At 34.1% G+C, this 23,553-nt stretch overlaps 1 protein-coding gene and 1 long non-coding RNA gene across 2 annotated transcripts in view; one reads left to right on the forward strand and one right to left on the reverse strand.

Moving 5' to 3' along the window:
- The window catches only part of LOC126857252 (uncharacterized), a 112,125-nt gene that overhangs the window by 81,212 nt on the left and 7,360 nt on the right, over positions 1 to 23,553 (forward strand). The window contains exons 3-7 of the mRNA XM_050606487.1: positions 14,352 to 14,512; positions 15,687 to 15,856; positions 19,425 to 19,530; positions 21,791 to 21,891; positions 22,625 to 22,880. Coding sequence (XP_050462444.1) covers positions 14,352 to 14,512; positions 15,687 to 15,856; positions 19,425 to 19,530; positions 21,791 to 21,891; positions 22,625 to 22,880 — 794 coding nt within the window. The remainder of the gene's footprint in view (positions 1 to 14,351; positions 14,513 to 15,686; positions 15,857 to 19,424; positions 19,531 to 21,790; positions 21,892 to 22,624; positions 22,881 to 23,553) is intronic.
- Positions 3,097 to 8,971, reverse strand: LOC126857393 (uncharacterized). Its single transcript, XR_007688492.1, has 3 exons — positions 8,470 to 8,971; positions 8,140 to 8,252; positions 3,097 to 5,027 (listed from the first exon to the last, which is right to left on the reverse strand). It is a non-coding gene; the product is annotated as an uncharacterized LOC126857393 (long non-coding RNA).

A 23,553-nucleotide genomic window follows, 5' to 3' on the forward strand; every position in this document is an offset into this window, starting at 1 on the left:
ATTTAATACAGATATTTAAATATTTAAATTAAGTAAGATTAATCCGAATTTCCAGTACGTTTTTTTTTTTTTGGGATAATATTTCATTAAAATTTGAATGCTTTAAATTAAATTAGACATCGTATATTGTATATGTGGCTCAGAGTAATACGGCAAGAAAACACGAATAAATAATAGAGAAATTTAATTTCCTTGCTGCTCATATTGACAACCTCTTAAAGTACATACAAAGTACACGATGCATCAGCGATGTAAACTTCCTGTAGTTAGATAAGAGAAATCGGCTGAAAATTAGGCCAGCCGGTCAATCGGAAATGATGAAGCATCCGGATAAAGTATTATTTTCAAAATCGACCTGTCAAATGTTTGATGATGTATCGATCGTATTAATTCGTATTAGTTCTCGATATCAAAGATATATATTTTTTTTTTTTAGTTAATCTTTTTCTTTCTCAGTTTTAAAATATGCAAAATACGAAAAATATCCCGTTTCTGCATACATTTCCAATTCAATGCATGCATATAAACGTGAGTTACGGGAGCGTGCATTGAGTAGCGCAGAATATGCACAGTTAAAAAGATTGTATAGCCCACAGTGCCATTCACTGGTCGTTCACCGGCAAAATATTTTGCGCACATATGTGTATATATATATATATATAGGCATTTTCTTTTCATTTCCTCTCCGTGGCCTTAAAGGAAACCGGTAGAAAGCTGCGGCGCGCGCGTCTCTTTGAAACGTGCATCCCGTGAGCATCTGAGAGATCAGGAACGAACTTTCACGCGTGCGGGGATATTTTCTCCGCAGTTCCCTAATGCATAATCTACCGACTAATCGATACTCTCCTCGTTAAAAGTCTTTAACCCGGTCGCGCTATCTCAACCAACCGCCACATTCCTCTCTCTATAGAATGCACCTTTGATTCTGAATCATGTTAATACTAATAAAAATATATACGATTTCTAAGTAAGTATAGAGAGAAATATACGCGCGGAAGAGGAAACGCGCGGAGAGAAAATCTGGGACACCGCGATGTCTGACAACGAGAGCTATTACAACGTTTGTTTATCGATTTCTGATTCTTAAAATTTTTTTAAAGATTTTTTAAAAATCTATCTCTCTTTGCTAAAAGCTTTCATAGAGGTAATTATTTTTTGTATAAATTTTCAACTGTCAATCTGTGTCTTAGTAATATCAAGATTTTGAAAAAAATTAAGAAAGCTTATTAAACTAAAACTTTACTTTAAATTAACGGGTGAATACGATTAAAACCATTTGTATGTATGATGACATCATCTGGTAAACATGTAACAAACTCTATTTCGGCATCTTAATGCCGATCGTTTGACTTCTAGTATTAAATGCGCGACGTTAAATAGAGTTTAACTCACATTGCTTTAAACTTTCTTCGCTATCTTAAGCTTTTCATTTTACTCTTGCCATTTTAAAAGAGTACGTGTGCGCATAGATCTTATCTCGTCGCTTACTGAACATTTGAAATGGTAATTTGTTGAAATGGTAATTTATTGTTAACATTATGTATTCATTCGTATTAAACGATGTTGGTATAATTTTAGAATTATATTTGTCCAATATGAAGATCAATTCTGATGATATGCAAAATTAATTGATTTTGTTGCATTGAACTATAAATAATTAATTTTAAGCCGTACTTTATTTAAACTTAATAAAGATCTTATATCATTTCTGATTTATAAGAGTAATTTTTCTGCCGAAAAAATTGTTCTATTATTTTGTTTAAACATTAAAAGATAATGATATAAGAGACGTTGAAAAATTTTTTTAAAATTAATAAGCAATTTTTTTTAATCGAGGATAATTGTGAAAACTGTTATCATGATATGAGGCAATTGAATTGATTATCCTAACACAAGATTCCACAATAGCGACATTTCAAATGTGATACGCATACTGTAAAAATCACAAAATTGGTGACGCCATATCAAAAACGCTTTATCGTGCCTCTTATAGTAGTTTATAGTTTTTATCAGCTTACACGCGCGATTGCCACGTGCGGTAATAACACTTCTCAAGAGTTTTCTCGATCGATGATTAATGTGACTAGGCAACACCGTTGTTTACAAACAGCGTGTATCTCTCTAATAAGCCGCACGTGTTCAGCCCACTTCTGAATCTTGTATTGATTTTTCTTATCAAAAAATCAATATTTATAAATACTCTATACACACATACTCTATAAATATATTATATAATATTCTAAAAATTCCTAATATTTAATATTAGGTTTGATTTAGGTCAAATTAAGATAACAATTGAGATCTAAATTTAGAAATCGTTTTACTGACATAAAGTTTACTATATATATATATATATATATATATATATATATATATATAAAACATGAAAGATGAGATTTTTTTACCTATTTTTTTTAATTATCTCCGATGATTTGATCCATAGAATTTTTTAAAGTTTAACTGAAATAACATTCTTTTCAATTGTCATCATTCTTTTTAATGCCTTTCTCTGTATGATTTAACAAAAATTTGCAATATTCCCCGACAATCTATGTTTGACAATACGCGACAAACTTTGAATAAGATAATTTTAAAACTCTGCCAATTTCGTTGAGATAAAAAAAATATTTGTCTACTTTCTCTTTTGATAAAATGTCGCCTAATTTTCGTTTGTACAACGGTTCGCCAAATACCCTCTATACTCTGTATATGTATACATATGCGGCACGAGGTCAACGGCACGTTGGAAAACAACCGCGCGCTCGCCGCGTATGTGTACGCAGGAGAGCGTATGTATATATATACGTGCGTGTATGCACGGCTAATGTCCGACTGTCTCGTCGATCTGAATGGAACGGTATCATTTTCGAATTCTCTTTTGTTATTGCACTGTTATATGCAGCCGTTAGGGTATGTTTGGCGAGGCGAACTCAATTTCTCGTGAATAGGACGCTTATACAAGGTATGTCAGGCTCTAACTTTCACTTATAAATATTAGAAATCGAAGGGGGAAAAAATTAGAAACTAAAATATAATTGGAAGAATATATTGTCATATATTTAATCGCCATTAACAGCGCATCCATCTTCATAAACAATTAATTGTTTCCTTGTTACTGGAAATAAATTTTTGGACACTTGATATAGAAATATTGAGCATTGGACAATCTTTATTTCTTTTAAGAATAAAACTGTTTTGAAAGTTCATATATAATCGGACTGTTTTAAATATATTATCACGCAGATAATAGAGAGCGACGATTTAAAAAGAGCAGCTCTCAGTGTAATAAACATTAAATCAGTAATGTTTGTGGAAAGAGAGACTATGTAACTTGATCTCACATTTATTATTGCACATGATTTCTTAACAGTTGAATGATTGATTAATTGCTTTCAACGTTAGAGATATATATTCTCCGGAGAATCTTCATCTTTTCAAACATTGTAACGATTATCTGAATCATTATACCGATAACGCTTCGTCAATCGCATCTACAGCGTGTTATTCAAATGGAGCCGATTTACCGAAATATAATATGTAAAGTGCTTCAATTTTTAGGTGCGCTTAATTAAGGTCAACTTCGGGATACACAAACCAGAAAGAAGGAAAAGAGCCACCGAAATGATCGAGCACCGTTGCAGCGTCGTAAATTACGGTTAGGGATTAAATACCGTTACAAAAGATCTTTTAATACTTCGCGTGCGCGCGATTTACGACAGTCGTATATAGGAGGAGGTGGTGGCTCTGCTCGTTCGACAATTCTGCTTTCAGGACCGCAGAAACCACGCCGCTGAGGATTGCAAACGGTTGGACAGACTCTCGTTAGGTCGACTCTCGAAAGGGGGACTTGAACGAAGAAAGAGAGACAGACAGAGAGAGAGAGAGAGAGAATTTTTTCCGTGCGGTGAAACCGTCCCTCGTCAAGGAGGCCGATCGACTTTCCGTGCGACGACCCGCGCGACGGTTCTCGACGCCGACGCCGTTGACGCCGACGACCTGTCGAGTTTGCTCAGCGACGCCTCGCGGCTTAAGCACAATGCTTAATTAAATCTTTCGCGAGGAGCGATCGCTATTTGGAAATCGCATATTATCACTTTTATCGCAATGTTTTGATATTTTATTTTTTTAGTAAGTTTTATTATATATTTAGTAATTTTTTTTTTTTTATTTTAATATATACATATGGGTAATCAAGAAAGTGAAATCTATTTCTGCAGATAAAATTCGGCAACTTGAGAGAGAGAGAGAGAGAGAGAGAGAAAATAGATTTAAATAAAAAGAAATTAACATAAACAATTATGCCTGAAGTTTCTTCAACATTTAATAGACATTTAAATACATTTTATTACACAGACGGTATTTTTGAGCATGAACATTGGAATGATGAAAAATCACAATTGTATTTTGCCCATGGGCACACGAAAATATATGTATAACATGAAAAAAGACTAATTGCCGAGCGATAATTCGAGATTTTGCGTATGAAACACACGCGCGCATATACATATATATGACATACGTAACGCCGGGCATATCTATGCACAAGTTAGACATTGAGCGATCATATTAAGTATATATACGACTGCGTGTCACAGGTCATCGGCCCTTGGATATTCTTGGCAAGATGCGCTATCTCTCTCTCTCTCTCTTTCCTTCTCTTTCTTTCTCTCCTCCGCATCATCCTCATATTCTCCTCCTTTTTTTTTTTCTTCCCGCTCTCCCTCCTTACGACGACAACGACGACTTCTCCGGGGGCTCTCCTTCTGTCCCCTCCTGTCCGCCATTCCCCTAGACTCCTCTTTTGTCTTCCCTCATTGCGAGGACTCCGACAATTCTTTCTTCTCATCTTCGCCTCTCTCTCTCTCTCTCTCTCTCTCTTTTTCTTCCTCACGAGTACACATTCTCCGATCTTCAATTAGTTTCTGGCAGATGCACTTCTAACGGTCTCATCAACCGGAAACAATACGATCTCCCGGAACTTTAGCAGACAGCTTCTTCCGAATTGATCGCGTGTTCGCGCCGACGTTCTATAAATTTAAAATAATTGTTAGATAGCGACGGACGCGAGTATGTTTGTGAACGATGCAATATTCAATGAACTTTTAATTTTTGAAGACATGTAGAGTGAAAATTTTCATCATTTATAATATGCCAGAAAGGGCTGTATCATTTCCGTTTATTTTCTCTATCTGCGAGATATATAATATATTTTCGCGGTGAATGTTTTAAAAGAATAACTTATTTTGTGCGAGATATATATTGCAAATATCAAAATTTAAAACGAGCATCTGCTTTAATAATATTATAATATATTAATCCGATTATTATATATTAATCCCATCGGATTCATACTCTCAGCGAATCGATTTACTTGACCATAATGACAAACGGTACGGTGTTTTATAATAAACAATTTTCCTTTCACATTTTCCTCGCGGATGCCCTTTTTCGTAATATACCGCGGGAGAGAGAGTGACCTTTCTCTTTTATATTTCCCTATATTTTATCCGGAACAATCTCCCGATAATGCAGAATCGCTAAAATTCACGTTTACATTTGCATGTCGTGATCCAATCAGAGCTAATAACATTTTTACCATTATTATTAACATAATTACTAATCGTACATTTTCATGCTTTAGCATTTTTTTATTCATCGTCAAAAATAAAAATTGATACTTATTAATTGGTAGTCACAGATACTTTGTTAGCTCCTAGTTTTATATTAATATGCAAAATATCTGATCTGATAACAACTGCTGTTATACCTGCGTCAAAGTGGTTTCCACTGACCTATCAGGAAATTGATCTTTTTTTTTTCATATAAATATGTAGGTTTAAGAAGCGTGGGCGCACAGTAGGTAGCGCTTACAGTGTTCGATGGTGCGTCATCGTCGTTTCTCTTGCGAGGAATATTTAATCTGCTTACCAAACGAAACGAATCTAAACTGTCGCGGCACTTTGACATTTCGATTCGTTAGGTATAGCATTGCACACAATCGTGTATATCGCTAGTTACACATAGTTTTTTTTTTTTTTTTTAAATAATATTAGTTAACGAATAATCAAACTTATAATATATGGATTAGATAAAATAGATATTCAAGTATTTAATCAATGTTTCAATTTTCAAACTTGTATTTCTCTTGTGTGTGTATATTCTGCAATTACAACATTCTTAGAGCAGGCTATATTTTGTGCTGTAAAATTAAGACATGAATTATTTAATTTTAATATTAAGGTTGATATTATATTTTTTGTTCACTGATGATAAAATCGATAAATTATTGCATAAATAAATATTGCATGCAAGATATTTTTCTATTTAAAAATCTGAACTTTATACATTATAAAAGAGATTATTTATATTTTTTTAATTCTCCCTGTGTGTGAAAATCGTCGATATATTAATATATCAAATCTGGATTAGAAAATAAATATATTGATCGTGCGTTTGATTATAAATGTCGCGAACGATTGATATGTGCTGTCTTATATTATCCAAATAATATAGTTACATAATACATTTGCAAGTAAATTCGAGAATAAATATGAGAGAAAAGATAACTTGCTATCTCGCTATGCAAGCGAGGGTAGTAGAACTCTTACAGTTCTCGCACGCACAATCTCTCATATGTGCCGGGAGGTCGGTGTGATATAGAAGACCCTAGCATGAAGAGGAAGGCACGAGCCAAGGGTCGAGCACACATATGTGTGTGTGTGTGTGTGTTTGTGTGGATTGCGCGCAAATACGAGATCACTTCTTACGTGGGGTATCGCCGGCTCTGGAGCCGTTTCTGCGATAGAAGCGGTGTAAAAACGTTCGATCAGTTGTGCGCGTGGAACAGTGACCTCCTGGACCAGAGGTATAGTTGTTGCGTTTACTCTCCTTCATGCTCGGCACGAACGCGAGCTATTCACCGACACGACGGCGGTTGCGCCTCGCTGCGCGTTGCACCGTTGTCCACTGTTGCGCGTCATTGCGACAACGCATTCGACCGATCATTATTCGAAAAATTCGCACGACTGCGAGTAAGAGGAATATTTTTTTTCGCGAATCGTATTATCGACTTTTCCGACAAAAGGAAATGTGTAATCTTGCATCTACGCACGTGTAAATTTTCATCAACTTTGGACAATCACATGCTGACTTTAATTAGAATTAAAATAAAACATTCATGTAATTAAAATAAAATATAATGAATTTCTGGAATGAATTTATGTAATATTTGTGACAAATTGCGGAATGAGTCGGATGATTTTTTTTCTAGTATAAAAATACGCTTTTATAATTGAAACTTATATATAATTACGAGAATCAATAGATCGATTAGCTTGAATAATAATATAACTACAGAATCACTTTCCTTTTTTTTAATAAATATTTAATCTTATAATTAAAGAAATATATTTACAGAGTGTGTACCTCAAAACATTTCTTCAAGATTTAATTGTTTTGATTATATAGGATTTTTTTACCGCATAAGCTGTTAGATTGTACTGCCTTTAGATATATCGCTTGCACGAAGAGTCTCTCATGTATGACAAGCAACGCTGCAGAAAAGTCGTTTTATTTTGTGCGACTAAACGAAACGAGGTTATCTCGGTACTCACAGAGTGCGAGCGGTGCGTCGCGCATATGCATGTAACTCGATTCATACGCATTTAGTTAAATTTGTTTAACGCGTCGAACGTGCCGAATAAAAAAATAAAAGTTGCTCACATTTCAATCAATTTGCTATTTTGTTTGAATAAAATTCAATTGCAGTATCAACAACATAAAACGTAAAATTCTGAATCGAAAATACTATGTATGATATTGCATGTAAAAAAAAAAACCCTCAAAACATTAATTTAATTTAGAGAATTAATTTTTATCAATATTCACTTTTTTCAGCAAAAAAATGTGATCGCGCGAAGTGTGATTTAATACAATAATTAAATGTTTAATTGATCATTTCTCTTTGAACTATCATTACGATAGCGATAATAAAATCGCTTATGCTAAAATAAGACCGCAGTAATTCCCTGTTAGTATGATTTTTAACTCGAATATAAGAGCAAGTCAATTATGTGTCTCTCAATTCTCGAGCATAATTATGAATTTTTTATTAGGTGCGATAGCATATTTACATCTTACCTAATCATTTAGCTGATATTTGGCAGCAATCATAATTTGTTTTCAATAAGCCTGCTGTCTCATTGTAAGAAAATCGGCCGATTCCGAAAATGACTTACTAGAAATTATTGTATCTATAATGGAATAGAGAGATCATATTTAATTAATTTTTTTTAATTTTATTAACAAATTATATATATATATATTATTCTGTGGCAGACACACACATACACACATACTCACATTTAAAAAATTTTTTGCATAATGCACATACTTTGATATAAAAATAAATAAAATATATATTATTACAATATTTAAAATGTAAAAATATTAAAAAAATAATATAATTACCTTGGATCACAGAACATCATGTATATAACTGCAACTTGTCGTCAACTGTCAACTAAAACTTGTCGTTGCAGAAATTTTTCTTGCACACGCTGTTTTCGCAAAGAATAGCTTAACGTAAAAATAACTGAACGTAAAAATTATAAAACGATGGACCATATGTGGATTTGCATATAATCGTACGTTATCCGATTGTTGTTGGTGCTGCTGAAGAATGACCATTAAACGCTTTTCACTACGACGCTTATTGCCAATCCTGGACGGAGAGTAAAGTGATAAAACCTCGTGAGAAAAGAGCTGGACACACCGTCGTCCCACTTTCCGCTGAGATAGCTGCATAGATAGCTCACCGTGCGATCTGTAGATGTTTTTCACATGAAAGAAGCAGGCTCCTCGCTCGGCAACTTGCGTCACTCTCTTTATCACTATTGTTCGCGTATGCAAATATATTTTCTCGGTTTAAAAATATTATCAATTCTATTCCCTTGGGCCATACGTCCCCTTGGAATATGGCCATAATACTGGTCGCATAGAAATATACGAAGATAAAAATCTCTTGTTACATTATCTTTAGAGGGAGAATGAGAACTGATTAATTTATCAATTGCTTTTAATCGAAAACAATCATTGCCTCATTCTTGTTTTTTTATTTTTTTTTTCTGACGAAGATCTAAATTTATCTTATCAGATTAATCGAGTTGCCAGTATTGCCAATAGTTTTAAAGAAATATATATTGTTTGAAATTAATTTAAAATATATTGAATATTATATTTATTTCTTAAATAAAGGGGCAATTACATGTTATACATAATAGTAATTAAGTAATATATCTATAAAGTTAGCTAAGGAAGATTTGAATAGAAATCGAATCTATATTCTATATACGGTTACCGATATTTGTGAATTCTGTAAATATCGTATTTTTTTGATATGTCAAAATTCATGTGCAACGACACTTACCACAGAACCTACAATTATTAGTAGCTGTACCGAGTTGTACCGAGTTGTACCGAATTTGTTTAAGAGTAGTTAATTAACTTTAAGAACATTGCATTATTACAGATAACAAATGTACATAAGTTTTTCGATACCTTGAAATTTCGATAACTTTCGAAGCATTATTTTTTGATAAGTAATTGCTTACTATTTATTTTTTGATAAGTAATCGCTTACTATTTGTCTTGATTACTTCTTGCTTCTTAAGTATTCTTGCAACATCATTTAGTATTTAATTGATTGAATTCTGTCATTTGAAGTTTTTGAACTTCAAATGACAGAAGTTTTTGTGATAAAATTTAAAGTGAATTAAAGTGAAGGAGACCATAATGCCTAAATTGAATTTTGAGAGCAATTTACTAAGGTAAGACGTAAAGTCGAAGTGGAATTATTTTGGGATAAATTCGTTATTCACAGAAGGAAAATCTAAAATATCACTCGCCATTATACACACATACATACATACATATATACATAATACATACACAAGGTATCTACAAAGTCTGTCCCCACCCTCTGTATTTCAGAAATGGTGAGGGACTGCCCTAAGGGGACTTTAACTCAAAAATTTCAAATGGGAAAAAAAAATTTTTAATCCTCATTTATTGTTTAAAAGAGCATAAAAAAAGAAAATTTTTGACGCGAACCGGAGGTTGGTACCAGTTTTATTATATATATATATATATATATATATATATATATATATTTATATTTTTTTTTTAAATAGAGATATAAGTACTAAGAATTCGTATTATCAATGTGATTAGGTGTGTAAATACTTATGTTGAAGTTTGAAGACTCTTATAAAGTTCTAGCATACACAAAGTTTCTGACGAAAATATAAACTGGTAGTTTTGTGAAATCTCTTGAAATCTTTAATTTATCGTTATACGATTTATAAAAATCGTCGATATAATTTGCATCGTGGTATATATTTTATCGATTTTATAGTTTTTATAGTATACGAGACTACTTTTTAAATCATGCATAAGAACGCGCAGATTCAGTTATTAATTACGCGAGTATCTTCACATCAGTTCAATGAACTCTAGCAGGATTAATTCGGTAAATTCAACTTCCTTCGACGAGACTTAACCCGGGAGACCTCAACTTGACATTGAAATAAAGAACCAAGAAAGTAATAAATTAAATATTATGGGATGAGGCTTACAAGGATACATTCGAACTTGTTCTTGACTAATATTTAAAGAACTTAAAATATTATTGATGAAACATCATCCGAAGAAAAAAAAATGAGAAATATAAAAAAAAGTATCGCGGAAACAAAAGACTTTAATGATATTATAAAAAAATGTTTTATAATTATTTAGATATTTTAAAAAAAGCGAAAATTTTCTAAAAAAAAAAGAAATTGTATTTTTTTAGAGACTAAAATAAATTATTTGCACTACATTCACATATAAATTATATTCGAGAACATTAAATTCGAATCAAGTGTATTTTTAAGGAAAGATATGTAACTGTAAGCACACACATACATTCACACAAAGTTTTATGCAAGTGCATTGGAAGTTCCGGGAATCTGTTGAATCCGGGAGGGAGGACGATATCGCGGATGCGCGTTTTCGTAATAAACATGTGACACGTTTTCGCGCACGCGAAAGCGGAAAAGGCGCGCGCCATAGCGCGAAAAAAGCCGGGTCGACGAACTCGCGTAGGATTAATTTGGCATGCGTTCGTAACTTCCTTCAACGAGACTTAACCCCGCGCGATCCCCGCGACTTGACACTCGAGCGAGATATAAGAGTGCCTGGAAATGAGATCGCGGCGGTTAAAAAGAAGCGCGCGCGCCCCGTCTGGCGGTGCGCGCGTGTCGGCCGTCCGCGACAAAATCCAGAATTAAACTTCGCAGACCCCAAGTGGCGAAATTAATTCGCGCAATCATTCGCGCGTGATTGAACGTTCACGCATCGCGGCAGCTTCTTCAATTTAGCTATAATAGCGAATGCGCGTTTGCGTTGTGAGATTATATCCCCAACGGGGCTGACTTGAAACGAAGAGATTCATCGATTTCATTCTCTCATCCCGATCCCGGCGGGATAACTACATCTTCTTCTCTCTCGCAGCATCGCGAAAATATGTGTGACACCGAATAAACTAGCGCGTTATTACGTCGGGGTTGACGGGATGTCTCCGACAGAGAATAGAGCGAGGGCGATAAATATCATTCAAACGAACGAAAAATTCTTCTTTTTCTTCCCTTCATTCCTAATCCCGTCGAGAACCTCGTGCTTTCTTTCTTTTTTATTCTCTTTTTCACTTCTCCCGCACTTTCATCACTTCCCTTCGTGTCTGTCTTTCTATACTAAATATTAAACGCCGTCATACTGTCGCAGGCTGAGACGTCTGAAAAATGACAAGAGGCGGCGATCGTTTGGATGCTGTTATTACTATTGTAAAATTTTTCTACATAAAACGAGCGATATAAGTATGAATATTAAATAATATCTACGAGAAATGCATATATTATTAGCTTTATAAAAAAATATATAAACTATTCATATCACTAACTCACTAGTTTATATATTAGAGTATCGTGGAAAATAGCTCCGAGTTGTACATAGTTTCTATAATTAAAAGTCCGACGAATGTTTTTAAATTGTATCTAAATATTCTTACAATGAGATACTTTCTCGCGTATTATTGTTTTTTAGTTAAAGTTGAAAATTAAATATAAAAAAGTAAGAGGGCGTAATATAATCCAAAAAAATAAAGATACTTCAAGAGAAGAGTTATTCTTTCAAACACTTCATAATACTGTCATAATAAAACTCCTTTCATCTTATATCTTGTAAGTGATAAATGAAATCTTTTCATAATGGCTCTTGCATATGGAGACTTTTTTTTATCAAGAATAACTTATTGAAAAAAGGTTTAAAATCTTAATGATATTAAATTTTTATTTTTCCAATCCACGTATTACAGTAGCATTTTCGTGACCGAGTACTTAGCTTCGGGAATCTTTCGTCTCGGAAGAAACAGCAAACGTCTCGTTTTCTCTATCTCTCGTTCTTTTTTTTCTCGTTCCCCTTTCTGCTGCTCTTTCCTCCCTCTGGATACCGTCGTGCAACGAACGGCAAGTTCAACGAACCTGAGATGACGTGACACCACCATGTCGGGAATTCATTATCTGAGTCCGTTGTCCAACGACCCTCGACCTTTTTTTTTCGCGTGCATCGCGATTTGTGCGCGTTCTTGGCTTAGTTTCTTCCCGATTTCGCTAGCGCGCCGTCATCATGCGGTCACACATGGATGTGTGTATGTGACGTCCCGCCACGCCGTCGATTTTTTGCGATGAACGTTTGTCACGCATGATTCTTGTATCGCCACGACCGAGCGAGTGCATGCTTTACGCAAGTGTTCTATCGTTACGAGTTCGTTACCATTATCTCCGTAAGAGGAATAATAAAAAGTCATGGATACTATATAAATAACATTTTAGTCATGAGGAACAAATGGAAGGATGACGCAATTTCGTAAAAGCGCTGATATTTTGTATACATCGATATTTTATAAAAATATAAGAGGAATATCATTGTGTCTGTGTATGTGTGTGTGTGTGTATGTGTATACGTAATAACTTTTATATTGTGCTATCTTTTCGTAAATTATTTTTGTTTCCAAATTTTTTGATAAATTGCACAAATCGATTGTTAAATGGGATAGATTCTATTTATAAAATTTGGTTACTATTTTCTGTATATTTTAAGATTGTTAGAAAATTAGAAAGAAAACAATTTTCTTTTTGATTTTCTAACAATCTCGACAGGAGTATATATGTCAGTCGAGAAATATCTTTATTTTTTATAGAATTTTTCTATTTGTAACTTCGTTGCAATTTTCAAACGCCAATTCTAATAAATATTATCAAAAGTTATAGTTTTTTCTAATATTGTGTTTAAGAAAAAACACAGAATCTTATAAAAATAATACATATCATATCATCAATAATTTATAGATCAAGGATATAATCGCCAAATATGAACATGTAATTAATGTCACCGTAAGAAGATAAGGCGAATAGAATTTTAGACGAATCATGATTCTTGGGGAATAAAAAAAAAGGACAGGTGAAATAAAAGAGAAAGATTCTCCAGCAGCGTCATACGAGTCTCTTTGCTACTGCAAAATGCCATTTCTCGGCGTAATGCACGCCAGGCTTAATTGGCGTCGCGGAATAACTCCCATGAGACGTCATTGTTATTATGAAGCTTATTCTTCGCGGGATTCGTGCTCGTGTGACTCAAGTGAACGCCTGCCTAGAACCCACGTCACTTTGCTTTAACGATTCCACACGGATCCCACGGCTGAGTAGACTATATTGACGACCGAAATTCGTCTACCCAAATGCGCTGAAGTGAACTTTTATGGGATATTTGCGAATGCTTCGCGGAACGTTAAATTAGGGTTAATCTCGTTAGCGCCATATCTCCGATAAAAACGTCGCGACGTGCAACACACTTTTTTTTTTACGAACGTCGTATGGTAGAGCTATATAGATCTGGAGAATATAATTAACACATTTAGCGCCGGCGATAACTCCGTAGTTTCGCTTGCAGTCTGTGTTAATGGTTTGCTGCAACCACGCGAAAAGCAAGAGACGAAAGCGAATAGCGTATGAGTTTAGAAATTTTATTGCCGTCACGTAAAAAATTATATGAAAAGATGATATTTGAAGAATATTAAGTTCAAATTGTTTCATATTAAAGATACGATTATTTAGAAAAGAAATTTTTTTTAAATATTTATATATAAATTATTTTATTCCTTTTGCGTAAAGATTTTTATATTCAGAAATGTAGGTCGAGTAAAAAAGATTAACAGAGAAGCTCTCTTTTCTGAAAATGCGACATTTTAATGTTTGCAGAGTGGAAAGCTCAGCGTTGCAGTTGGTGTGCCCGCTGGATTCTCGTCCGGTGCAGTTAATCTTCCGAGGATTGCAGGTGGTCAAGGAGAAGCGAGTGCTCCTTCGAGATGTTTCGGGAGTCGTCAAGCCAGGCGAATTATTGGCCGTTATGGGCCCTTCAGGTATGTAACCATCTCTCTTGTATTAATTAATTTCACACATTAAATCTCATGCATAACACCAACCGTCTTACCAAAATCATATTTAATAATGATATAATTTTTTCTTATTTTAGGATTATATTTTTTAATTTTGTATGTAATATTTAGAATATATGGCGTGTGTTTTTAGATATATATATTTTTTTAAATATAAATACATATTTGACGAATACGTAATAAATTGTATGTTATATTTGTTTGAATATAAAAGCCGACGTATTAAAATTAATTAATAACAATAGAAGTTAAATTCTCTAAAAATATACGAGTCAACATATACATCCAAAACTAAATCTTCGTGTAATGTATATGTATATATGTATTTCATATATATTAGAACGTTAATTATGCAATTATGTGCAATATGTATTTTCTAATTTATATATTATTATATTCCTGCAACAATTTTTTTATCTTGCCTCATCTTTGAAGATGTATCATTAATTACGAGTTCCCGAATATTTTTCCATATTTCACGTTGTTTTTCGCGAGTCTTAATCGCGCGGTGTTGCGTGGACACATCGCGTGGAATTAAATCTGCGTTTCTATCTTTAACCGCTTTTATGCGCCCAGCAGTGAAATATATACCAACCGGTGATTTTCGTCCGGCTGGAATATTTATCGTTGCACGATGAGAAAGTCTGTTGGCGATCGTTTTCGACGCATCGTGCGTCACATCGTGCCGTTCATTAGAAATTCACCAATTCTTATAAAAAAAAAAAAAAAATACGTATTTCATTAAATTTCGACATTGTTAACGTCGTATTTTTGATACGAAGGATAAAACTGATAAGATTATGTTAGTGTCTGAGAATACAAGATTTCAAGCATGAAAATTTGGAGAACTAAAAATATAGAGATGCTAGAAATTTAAAAATATTACTTGACAAATGAACAAAAAATCAATCTTTCACCAACAAGGATATAAAATATGTATTTTGTAGAGTTTTTAACTCATTCAAACACATTAATAAAGAATGTTTTATCTAAGTTATATACGATTTTACATAATAATTTCTTGTAACTCATGTATAAATGATGTTTAACATGACACGATGTGTGAAAGATATTCGTTGAAACATAACGATGCTTATGCAAAGGCGCTAAATTTTTGTCTGGCATATTTGTTACGCAGGCTGTGGTAAAACAACACTGTTGAACTGTTTGTCCGGCCGTGTTGGCTTGGACGGCGGTGAGATTTGGCTGAATCGCGAGAGGCTCACCAAGCGATGGCGCAGAAGAATCTGTTACGTACAACAGCAGGATGTTTTTTTTCCCGATCTCACCTTACGACAGACACTCGAGGTAAATATGATAAAAAAATTAATATTACGATAGTAAGCGAATACCGAATACACCCAATACAGGGTTGTATCAAACTCTAAGGATCACAAACTAGTTTTGCTTCTTTATATTTTATATTATATTTCTTATAGATTTAATAATGTATTATAAATTTAAGAATTTTCAAGATCTTTAATTTAAGAAATAATTTATTTGTATATATTCAAAAATTTAGAACAGATATACGATATAAAAATTCTTATACTCGTATATATAAAAAAAAAAATTGAAAAGTAAAACACGCAAAACTGCACCATTGAGACGAGACAATCGCTGTGGATGCATTTCTGTACTCGAAATAAGAGACAAAACGCATAACGATCATAGCGTTTCCTCGTTTTCCTCGAAAATACAGGCACCAGGCGTGTGCCAAGACAGCCGCGCGCCTTTCACTCGATATTCATCACGGCCCACGCGCTCACGGTAGGCGGGAATTAGGAGGATACCCTGCACGCAAAGATCGCGGAGAATGCAAATGCGGGCTAGAAGCCAACGCACTCTATCGCCGTTGCACTTGGGGGATTTAAAAGGTCTCGTGGAAAATGGACGCAGACAAATATGTGCTTTGTCGTTTAGTCACTAATTGAATAAATGTGTCGGTATACGCGCGCGTGTACATACGTACATGCATGCATACACGCGCGAACGAATACATCGAGAAGAAAGAAGTCGCGTAACAAGATGGGGATATGACTTTTTCTGCTTGAAGAAAAAAATATATCTTTAATATCTTTTATTTTAAACTTTGTGGTATTTGAAGTTTTTTTTTTTTTGTATTTTTAAACGCGTATTAATTAAAAATATATAGTGATGAGACTTATGAGAAACAAAAAGTTCATATATGGAGAAGATTGATTATTTTTCAATACATAATTAACAACGATATAATTAGAGATTATATATAATAGAATAGATAATCACGATTATAGAATTTTAAGTTACACAAGTAAATTTGAAACGATAATTAATATTATAAAAAATAAAAGATGAATGTATAGATGTATTTGTTTTATTCCTATACAGATGCAAGGTATTTCTCTAAGAACATATTATTCTATATAAAATTTAAAATATTTTAATTTTTAATTTTTAAGCTCATCTATAGCTAAGCTCCCCCCTCTTCTTTTTTTATAATTATACAATAATCTTTATTTTTTAATTTTTTCTTTAATAATATATGCAACCAAATATACTTACAAGAAACATGAATGGATGACATAACGTTTAACACGGACGCGAGATTTATTTTTTTATCATCATTGCGCCACGTGGTAAGTGACAGTTTAATCAATCCAATTTGGATTCATCGCGCGATCGATTATTAGAATCAGAGACAAAACTTATCCCTCGGCTCATCCAAATTATAATATATGATAAAAAACATATGATAGGCATAAAGAGAAAGAGAGAGGAGCGTGTCACGTGCGGCGCCTACTCGCGTATTCGTGTACCCACCTATCTATACCTATCTACCTACGCGGCACGCGCGTGTCACACGCGAAACGACAAGAGACTCGATCTCGCAACGAAGTCTCGCGTCGTGTCGTGTCGTCGTTCGTCTAGTTGTGACCGTTAGCGGGGAACCAGGGGAAGGGGGCACGGACCAGCGGTGTCGGGGAGAGCAAGGACCGTATCTTGCGATGACGTCATAACTCGGTCAGTGAACCGCCGAGCTCGCGACGTGCGTCTTACGGTTTCAAAAACATTTGGCGCCGCCTCTACATGCACGCACGCACGTACGTATGCACGCATGTATACCGCACGCGTGTAGAACGGCACGGTTCGACGAGGTGACCGCAGTCCGCTTCTTTCAACGGGATGACACTTTCTCTCTCCCGTAGCCGCTCTCTCTCTCTCCTCTTCCGACTTCTTTCCCGATCACTTCCTCTCTCTTTCCGCGCGCTAGTTTCGTTGTCTACGTGGGGAACACGTTCCACGTACTTAACGGCGAACTAGGCGAACGGACCTTAGAAGTCTTGATTGCACGATCAGGCTGTATAATTTTTAACCTTTAACCCGCAATAATCGTGAATCAGACTATCCCGTTCCTACGAGATTCTTTCTCTCTTCAAATACTTCATCGGCCATCATATTTCTTTCATAATTTATGATATTTTATTTAATGTTTAATTTAATGTCACATATATGGGATATATAAATTTTAAATATTTATTCTTAAAATAAGTTAAAAGAGATTATTTGAAATTGAGTAAAAAAAACTAAGATTGCGCATTTTATCTGTATCTCTAAAAGTTGATCGTTCAAGAGTTCTCTAAAAATAGTGGGGTAAATTGTTAGAAGGGACCGGAAGAAGTTTCTCGCGGTCCAGTTCTATAGCCGGGTGTATTGTCGTTATCTTTATTTAGACATAACTGGTGTTCCCAGCGCGAGTATAATATCATCGACCGCGCGCACTTTCTCTCTCCGCATAACGGGCCCGCTTGTGTAACGGCACGAGGAGAATAAACGTTGAGAAACGGCATGTCGTCGTCGCCCGGTCTCTATATCCGTACATGCCGTTGATCCATAACATCATCGCACCAAATTCCGATGACACATTTTTGAACGAATTTAGAAGTAACGTTAGCGCTTTTTTCTCAAATTTTCAATTTTTTTGTACAACTTTAATTATATTTTTTATAATTAATGTGATAATTTATATTTAAAAGTTAGTTATATATAGTAAACTTGTACAATATTAACTTAATTTAGTTAATTTGAATGTTTTAAATAAGTTTTCTCCCTCGATGTCACCGGTTTAAGGGGGGAAAACCAGTGTAGCGGCTAAAAAAAGTCTATTTTTAAGGATTTTTTTTTTTGATAATTGTTTTTTTCAAAATCGCTTTATTAACTTCACAAAATATATAATTTAAATTACTTTTTATGAAATTGTCAAAAAATAATAATATTTATAGCTAAAATAGCCACATAATAGCCAGTAGCCTAGAAATAGACTAATTGTAAGAGATTATTTCGATAGGTTGACATCACAATGTTTCATTGTTGATAGTCGCTTCTGATTTCATTGACGAAAAATAAATCGATAAAATCGATATGCGCAGATCTATCTTACTCAAGACAATCTTAAGGTATAATCCTATCACAATTCTTGCGATATCTAGTTATTACCTAACGTAAGCGTCTCGAGATTGACGAATCACTAGAGATGCGTTTTCGAAATAAACAAAAACAACAGTTTCGTAAATGATGCGTCCTCGTAATCGATTTAACGATCAGATTATAAGGAATCGTCGCCTTCCCTCTCCCCTTCCCCCATGTAGCGCGTTAGAGCCGAGTAATAATAGTACAAAGTAGCCTGGATATATTACGAAACGGAAATGCATCTACAGCTCTGCAGTGCAGTTTTGTTTACGTTGACGTTTAACGGGCGCGCACGCGGCCCGTCAGAGCGCGTAAAGCGCGTGCGGTTTTGAAGCCGCGCGCACGCGATCGCACTCGAGACTATATAAGCGGCGTGCACAAGCTCGCGTGCATAATCGCCTGTGCCTCATGCATCGCAATTTTGCAGTACCAGGCGAGGCTGAGGCTTCCGGACACGCTCTCATACTCGCAGAAGATGCAGTGCGTGGACCATATCATCGAGGTCCTCGACCTCGCGGCCTGCCAAGACACCAGTGAGTACGCGACGGCGACGGCGCGCGCGCGCGTGCACCGTAAAGCCGACAAGATCGATGTCGATGCACGGCGGGTGTTTTTAGACCACGAGACGGCGGGCGCGATTCGGATTCGCGATCCGAAGATTCCATCGATCGTATAATTTGCTTGATACCCGGTGAACTCGTAAAAGACGCGTATGTACGCGTGGTGTAAACAACGAGTTTGAATCGCGATCTTTTCGCCTTTCGATGTTAGAAGCATCGTTATTCCAAGATCTAATGGTTCGCTCGACCGAATTTGCCTCGCGTCTCGTTCTGCGTACGATCAAAATCAATTTAACCCAATTTTGCGCGAGTTTATGTTTGTTAAGAGAGAATGCATAGATGAGAAGCAATGAGTCATAAGCTTTTATATAATATGAGTGTTTTTCATTCAACCTTTTAGATAAATTAAATGTGTACATAGACGCATCTATAATTAAAGTCCCAGACTAATAGACTATCTTCTAATCTCATCGAGACTAGGTCTTTATCTATTTGGAAACTAAACTAGCTTAATTAATATAATCTCTAATCATGTTTCATGATATTTCTGATAAATTCTAGAAAGACTACTATAAATATCAACAATTCTTCATTTCTCTGATATCATAACGCAGATTGCATCAGAAATCAATTATGTTAATCTCCGTTGTTGCGATCGTCATTTATTTTCATCATAATTGCTCGTCTTAGTTTAGCATTTTGATTAACATTTTTTGCGATTGCGAATATCAAATTGTTACTAGTAATAACAATGTATGTGTTAAATAACACATGAAAGACGGGCAAAGTACGATATATAAGCCTATTACATCCATGCTACACGCTTTATATGTTATGAAATTTTCAAAATAATGTCGAGATTTTTCGTTATCGAAAAAATTTGATTTGACGTTTTTTCTTTTAAGTATCTATGCTTCCGTAAACTAAATCTTTAATCGCTAAAGAAAGATCAGTTTAATTTTGTTAAAGTTGAGAAGAATAAAATTACGTCTTTTATTCGGGATGCTTTAAACTTTATTTTATAAATATTTTTTCTATATTATTTTAATTATTGAACTTGTTATCACCTCGTTATTTATGTTGAAATAAAAATCGACTGTGCGAGTTAATCGCGAGAGGTCTTACTCGTATGATGTAGACACGGATTTGTTGCTATTCTGTATCGCTTGACTCATTGTCAGCTACGTCGAAGCTGAATGTAGCGGAAGCGGGATGACATTTTCCGGAATACAAACGAGGGAAAGTATCTCGGACGCGTATCTCTGTGTACGAAGTGCCGGGCTCATTGTTGGTCGTTGATAAACGGTTTCCTCGATCGTTAACCCTCGAGCTTCTCAAATGCCGAGAGCGAACGCCTCGGCCGCGTGACGTAAAATATTATTCCCCGCGCACGCACACATATATATACACACGCACAATTATACGTACATTTCTCTTCCTGAAACCCGAAGGCGTGAGCAACCGCATCGGCGACGATGAAGTTAATAATTTACTACGCGTCAGAGATCACGCGTTCGCGTCTCATTAGTTCCAGCTGGTGTTGGCGAATTCGAATATTGACACCGAAATATTGAACGCCAACGCTGTCGATTCGATGGGAAACATTATCTTTATTATGGATTTTTTATCGATGCTCGTAATTCTGTTATCCGCAAACGTAGGTTCGTAATATACGACTTTGGCGCTTTATTATTCGATACATGTCATATCCTCTAAATTTTTTTATCGTTTTTTAAATTTAAATTTTTTCTGCCTCATCTATGCCTATTAATATTTTATATTTATATTTTATTTTATATTTATATTTATATTCTGCCTATCTTCTAATCATCTACATTTTCCATATTTTTCGTGACAGATATCTATTGTTTATACAGTCGAATATTATTTTTCAATTATTATTTAGTTTTACGGTTATGTATTATGACGTAATAGCATATACAAATTAGGAAACGACACATTGATCTCACACGGAAATATTTATTAACTAATAAATAAATTAATTAATATCTAACGCGATTAATGGCTATATACACGTTTGACAGATGTTATAAACTATTTTTTATATTCTTTTATTTTTCAATACAATTTTAATTTTTAAATGCAATTTTTTGATGAATGCAAGAATGAGTTATAATTTTTGAGCTTATAATTTAACATTAGTTACGCGAAAAGCGTAATTTTGCTAATATATATATACAATATAGCTCAATGTGATATGTCTCTTGTATAGTTATTGGAGATTACACGAAGCGGGGACTTTCTGGTGGTGAAAAGAAGAGGACGAGTATAGCCTGCGAATTACTCACAAATCCCTCATTAATGCTACTTGATGTAAGTTTTTTACATATATTTTCTTTGTAAGCTGCATTTTATTTTATTCATAATTAATTTAGTAATAAATATAATTAATTTTGAAAGATTAATGAATAATGCGTATAATATGTATATATCATTATTTTAAAATATTTATTATAAATTTATCTTACACATATTTTTTTATGAACATTAATTTTTTATCGAACATTGATAATTTATATAAAAGCAGTGGAGAAATCGCATACCTTAATATATAATAACTTCAACGAAAAATCTAACATCTGTAAAAATTTTTCAATCTCTTCCGATAATTTATTGATCTACAATCCCACGCAAAGAAACTCTAAGATAGAAAATTCTTAGAATGAAATATATACTTATGGAATTATATATAGATCTATAAATTTCATGATTTATATATCGAAAAAAATATATTCAATCAATGATTTCCAAATTCAAGATTCTACTCACGATAAGAATGTAAATTATCGAACGAAAAATATGTAAAAACGTGAATATGGAGAGAACTGAAAATCCGTAGGACGAAAATATATGATTTTAGAGACCTAAAAGAAAAAGGAATTCAATATTTGAAACAAAACAGTATATCCATGGAAATCTTTTAAGATTTTTAATACTGCGTAGATATACGCATTTTTCACGAGAGTTTATCCAAAAAGAAAAATGATTAAAAATAATATTGTAATATTATATTCGCTAATTTATAGAATCTCTCATTGCACTTTAGGAACCCACGAGCGGACTCGACTCACACTCGGCCCAGGCATTGATCTCGCGGTTAAAGAAGTATGCCGAGCAGGAGGGTAAGAGCATCGTGGTGACGGTACACCAACCTAGTTCCAGGATGTTCCACAGTTTCAGTAAGCTTCTTTTACTGAGCCGCGGTCAGGTAGCATACTACGGTTCGACGGCGAATATCGGCAGATTCTTCTCTACGATAGGGCTTACGTTGCTGCCGCATTACAACCCCGCAGACTTTATTCGTAAGTGCATTTCGCTAACATCTGATTTTGTGGAATTTTACTCATGAATGATATATATTTAGTAAATAGATTGCCTTGCCTCTTCACTTTGCTCTCGATATTTTAAGCTTATAATTTAAATTATATCTTTAAATTTAATTTTATTCTATATGCATATCATAAGAAATACTGTATATCTAGAAGGAATATAGAAAATAAGATCTCTATGTAGGATAATAATATTTCTGAAAATCATAAGATTTTATACATTCAATATTTATATTAATATTTAAAATTTATTTTTCTCATATTTTATATTATATTAATATTCATATATTAATATTTATATAAATGGAACGCAAGTTAAATGTAATATCTTTTAATTTTACGACAAATTTGTTTAAGATATAGGAATAATATGAAATATGTGTATGTGTGTTTGCAATGTCTCAAAAATATAAACCACATTTAATTTTTTAAACAAATGATTTCCGGGAATGCTTATATATATAAATAAGAATGAATATACACGGGAAAGATTACAATTATACATTGATGATTTTTTGAAATAATTATTTTATTTTAGTATTACTAACGGAATACGTACAATACTACAGGGAGCGGAACAGATGGCTGTTCCCGCGAAAATTCGTGAGATTACCTAGATCTCACAGCGTTGTACGAAACACTTGTT

Source organism: Cataglyphis hispanica, chromosome 2 (genome assembly GCF_021464435.1).
Source record: "Cataglyphis hispanica isolate Lineage 1 chromosome 2, ULB_Chis1_1.0, whole genome shotgun sequence".
Lineage (NCBI taxonomy): Eukaryota > Metazoa > Arthropoda > Insecta > Hymenoptera > Formicidae > Cataglyphis > Cataglyphis hispanica.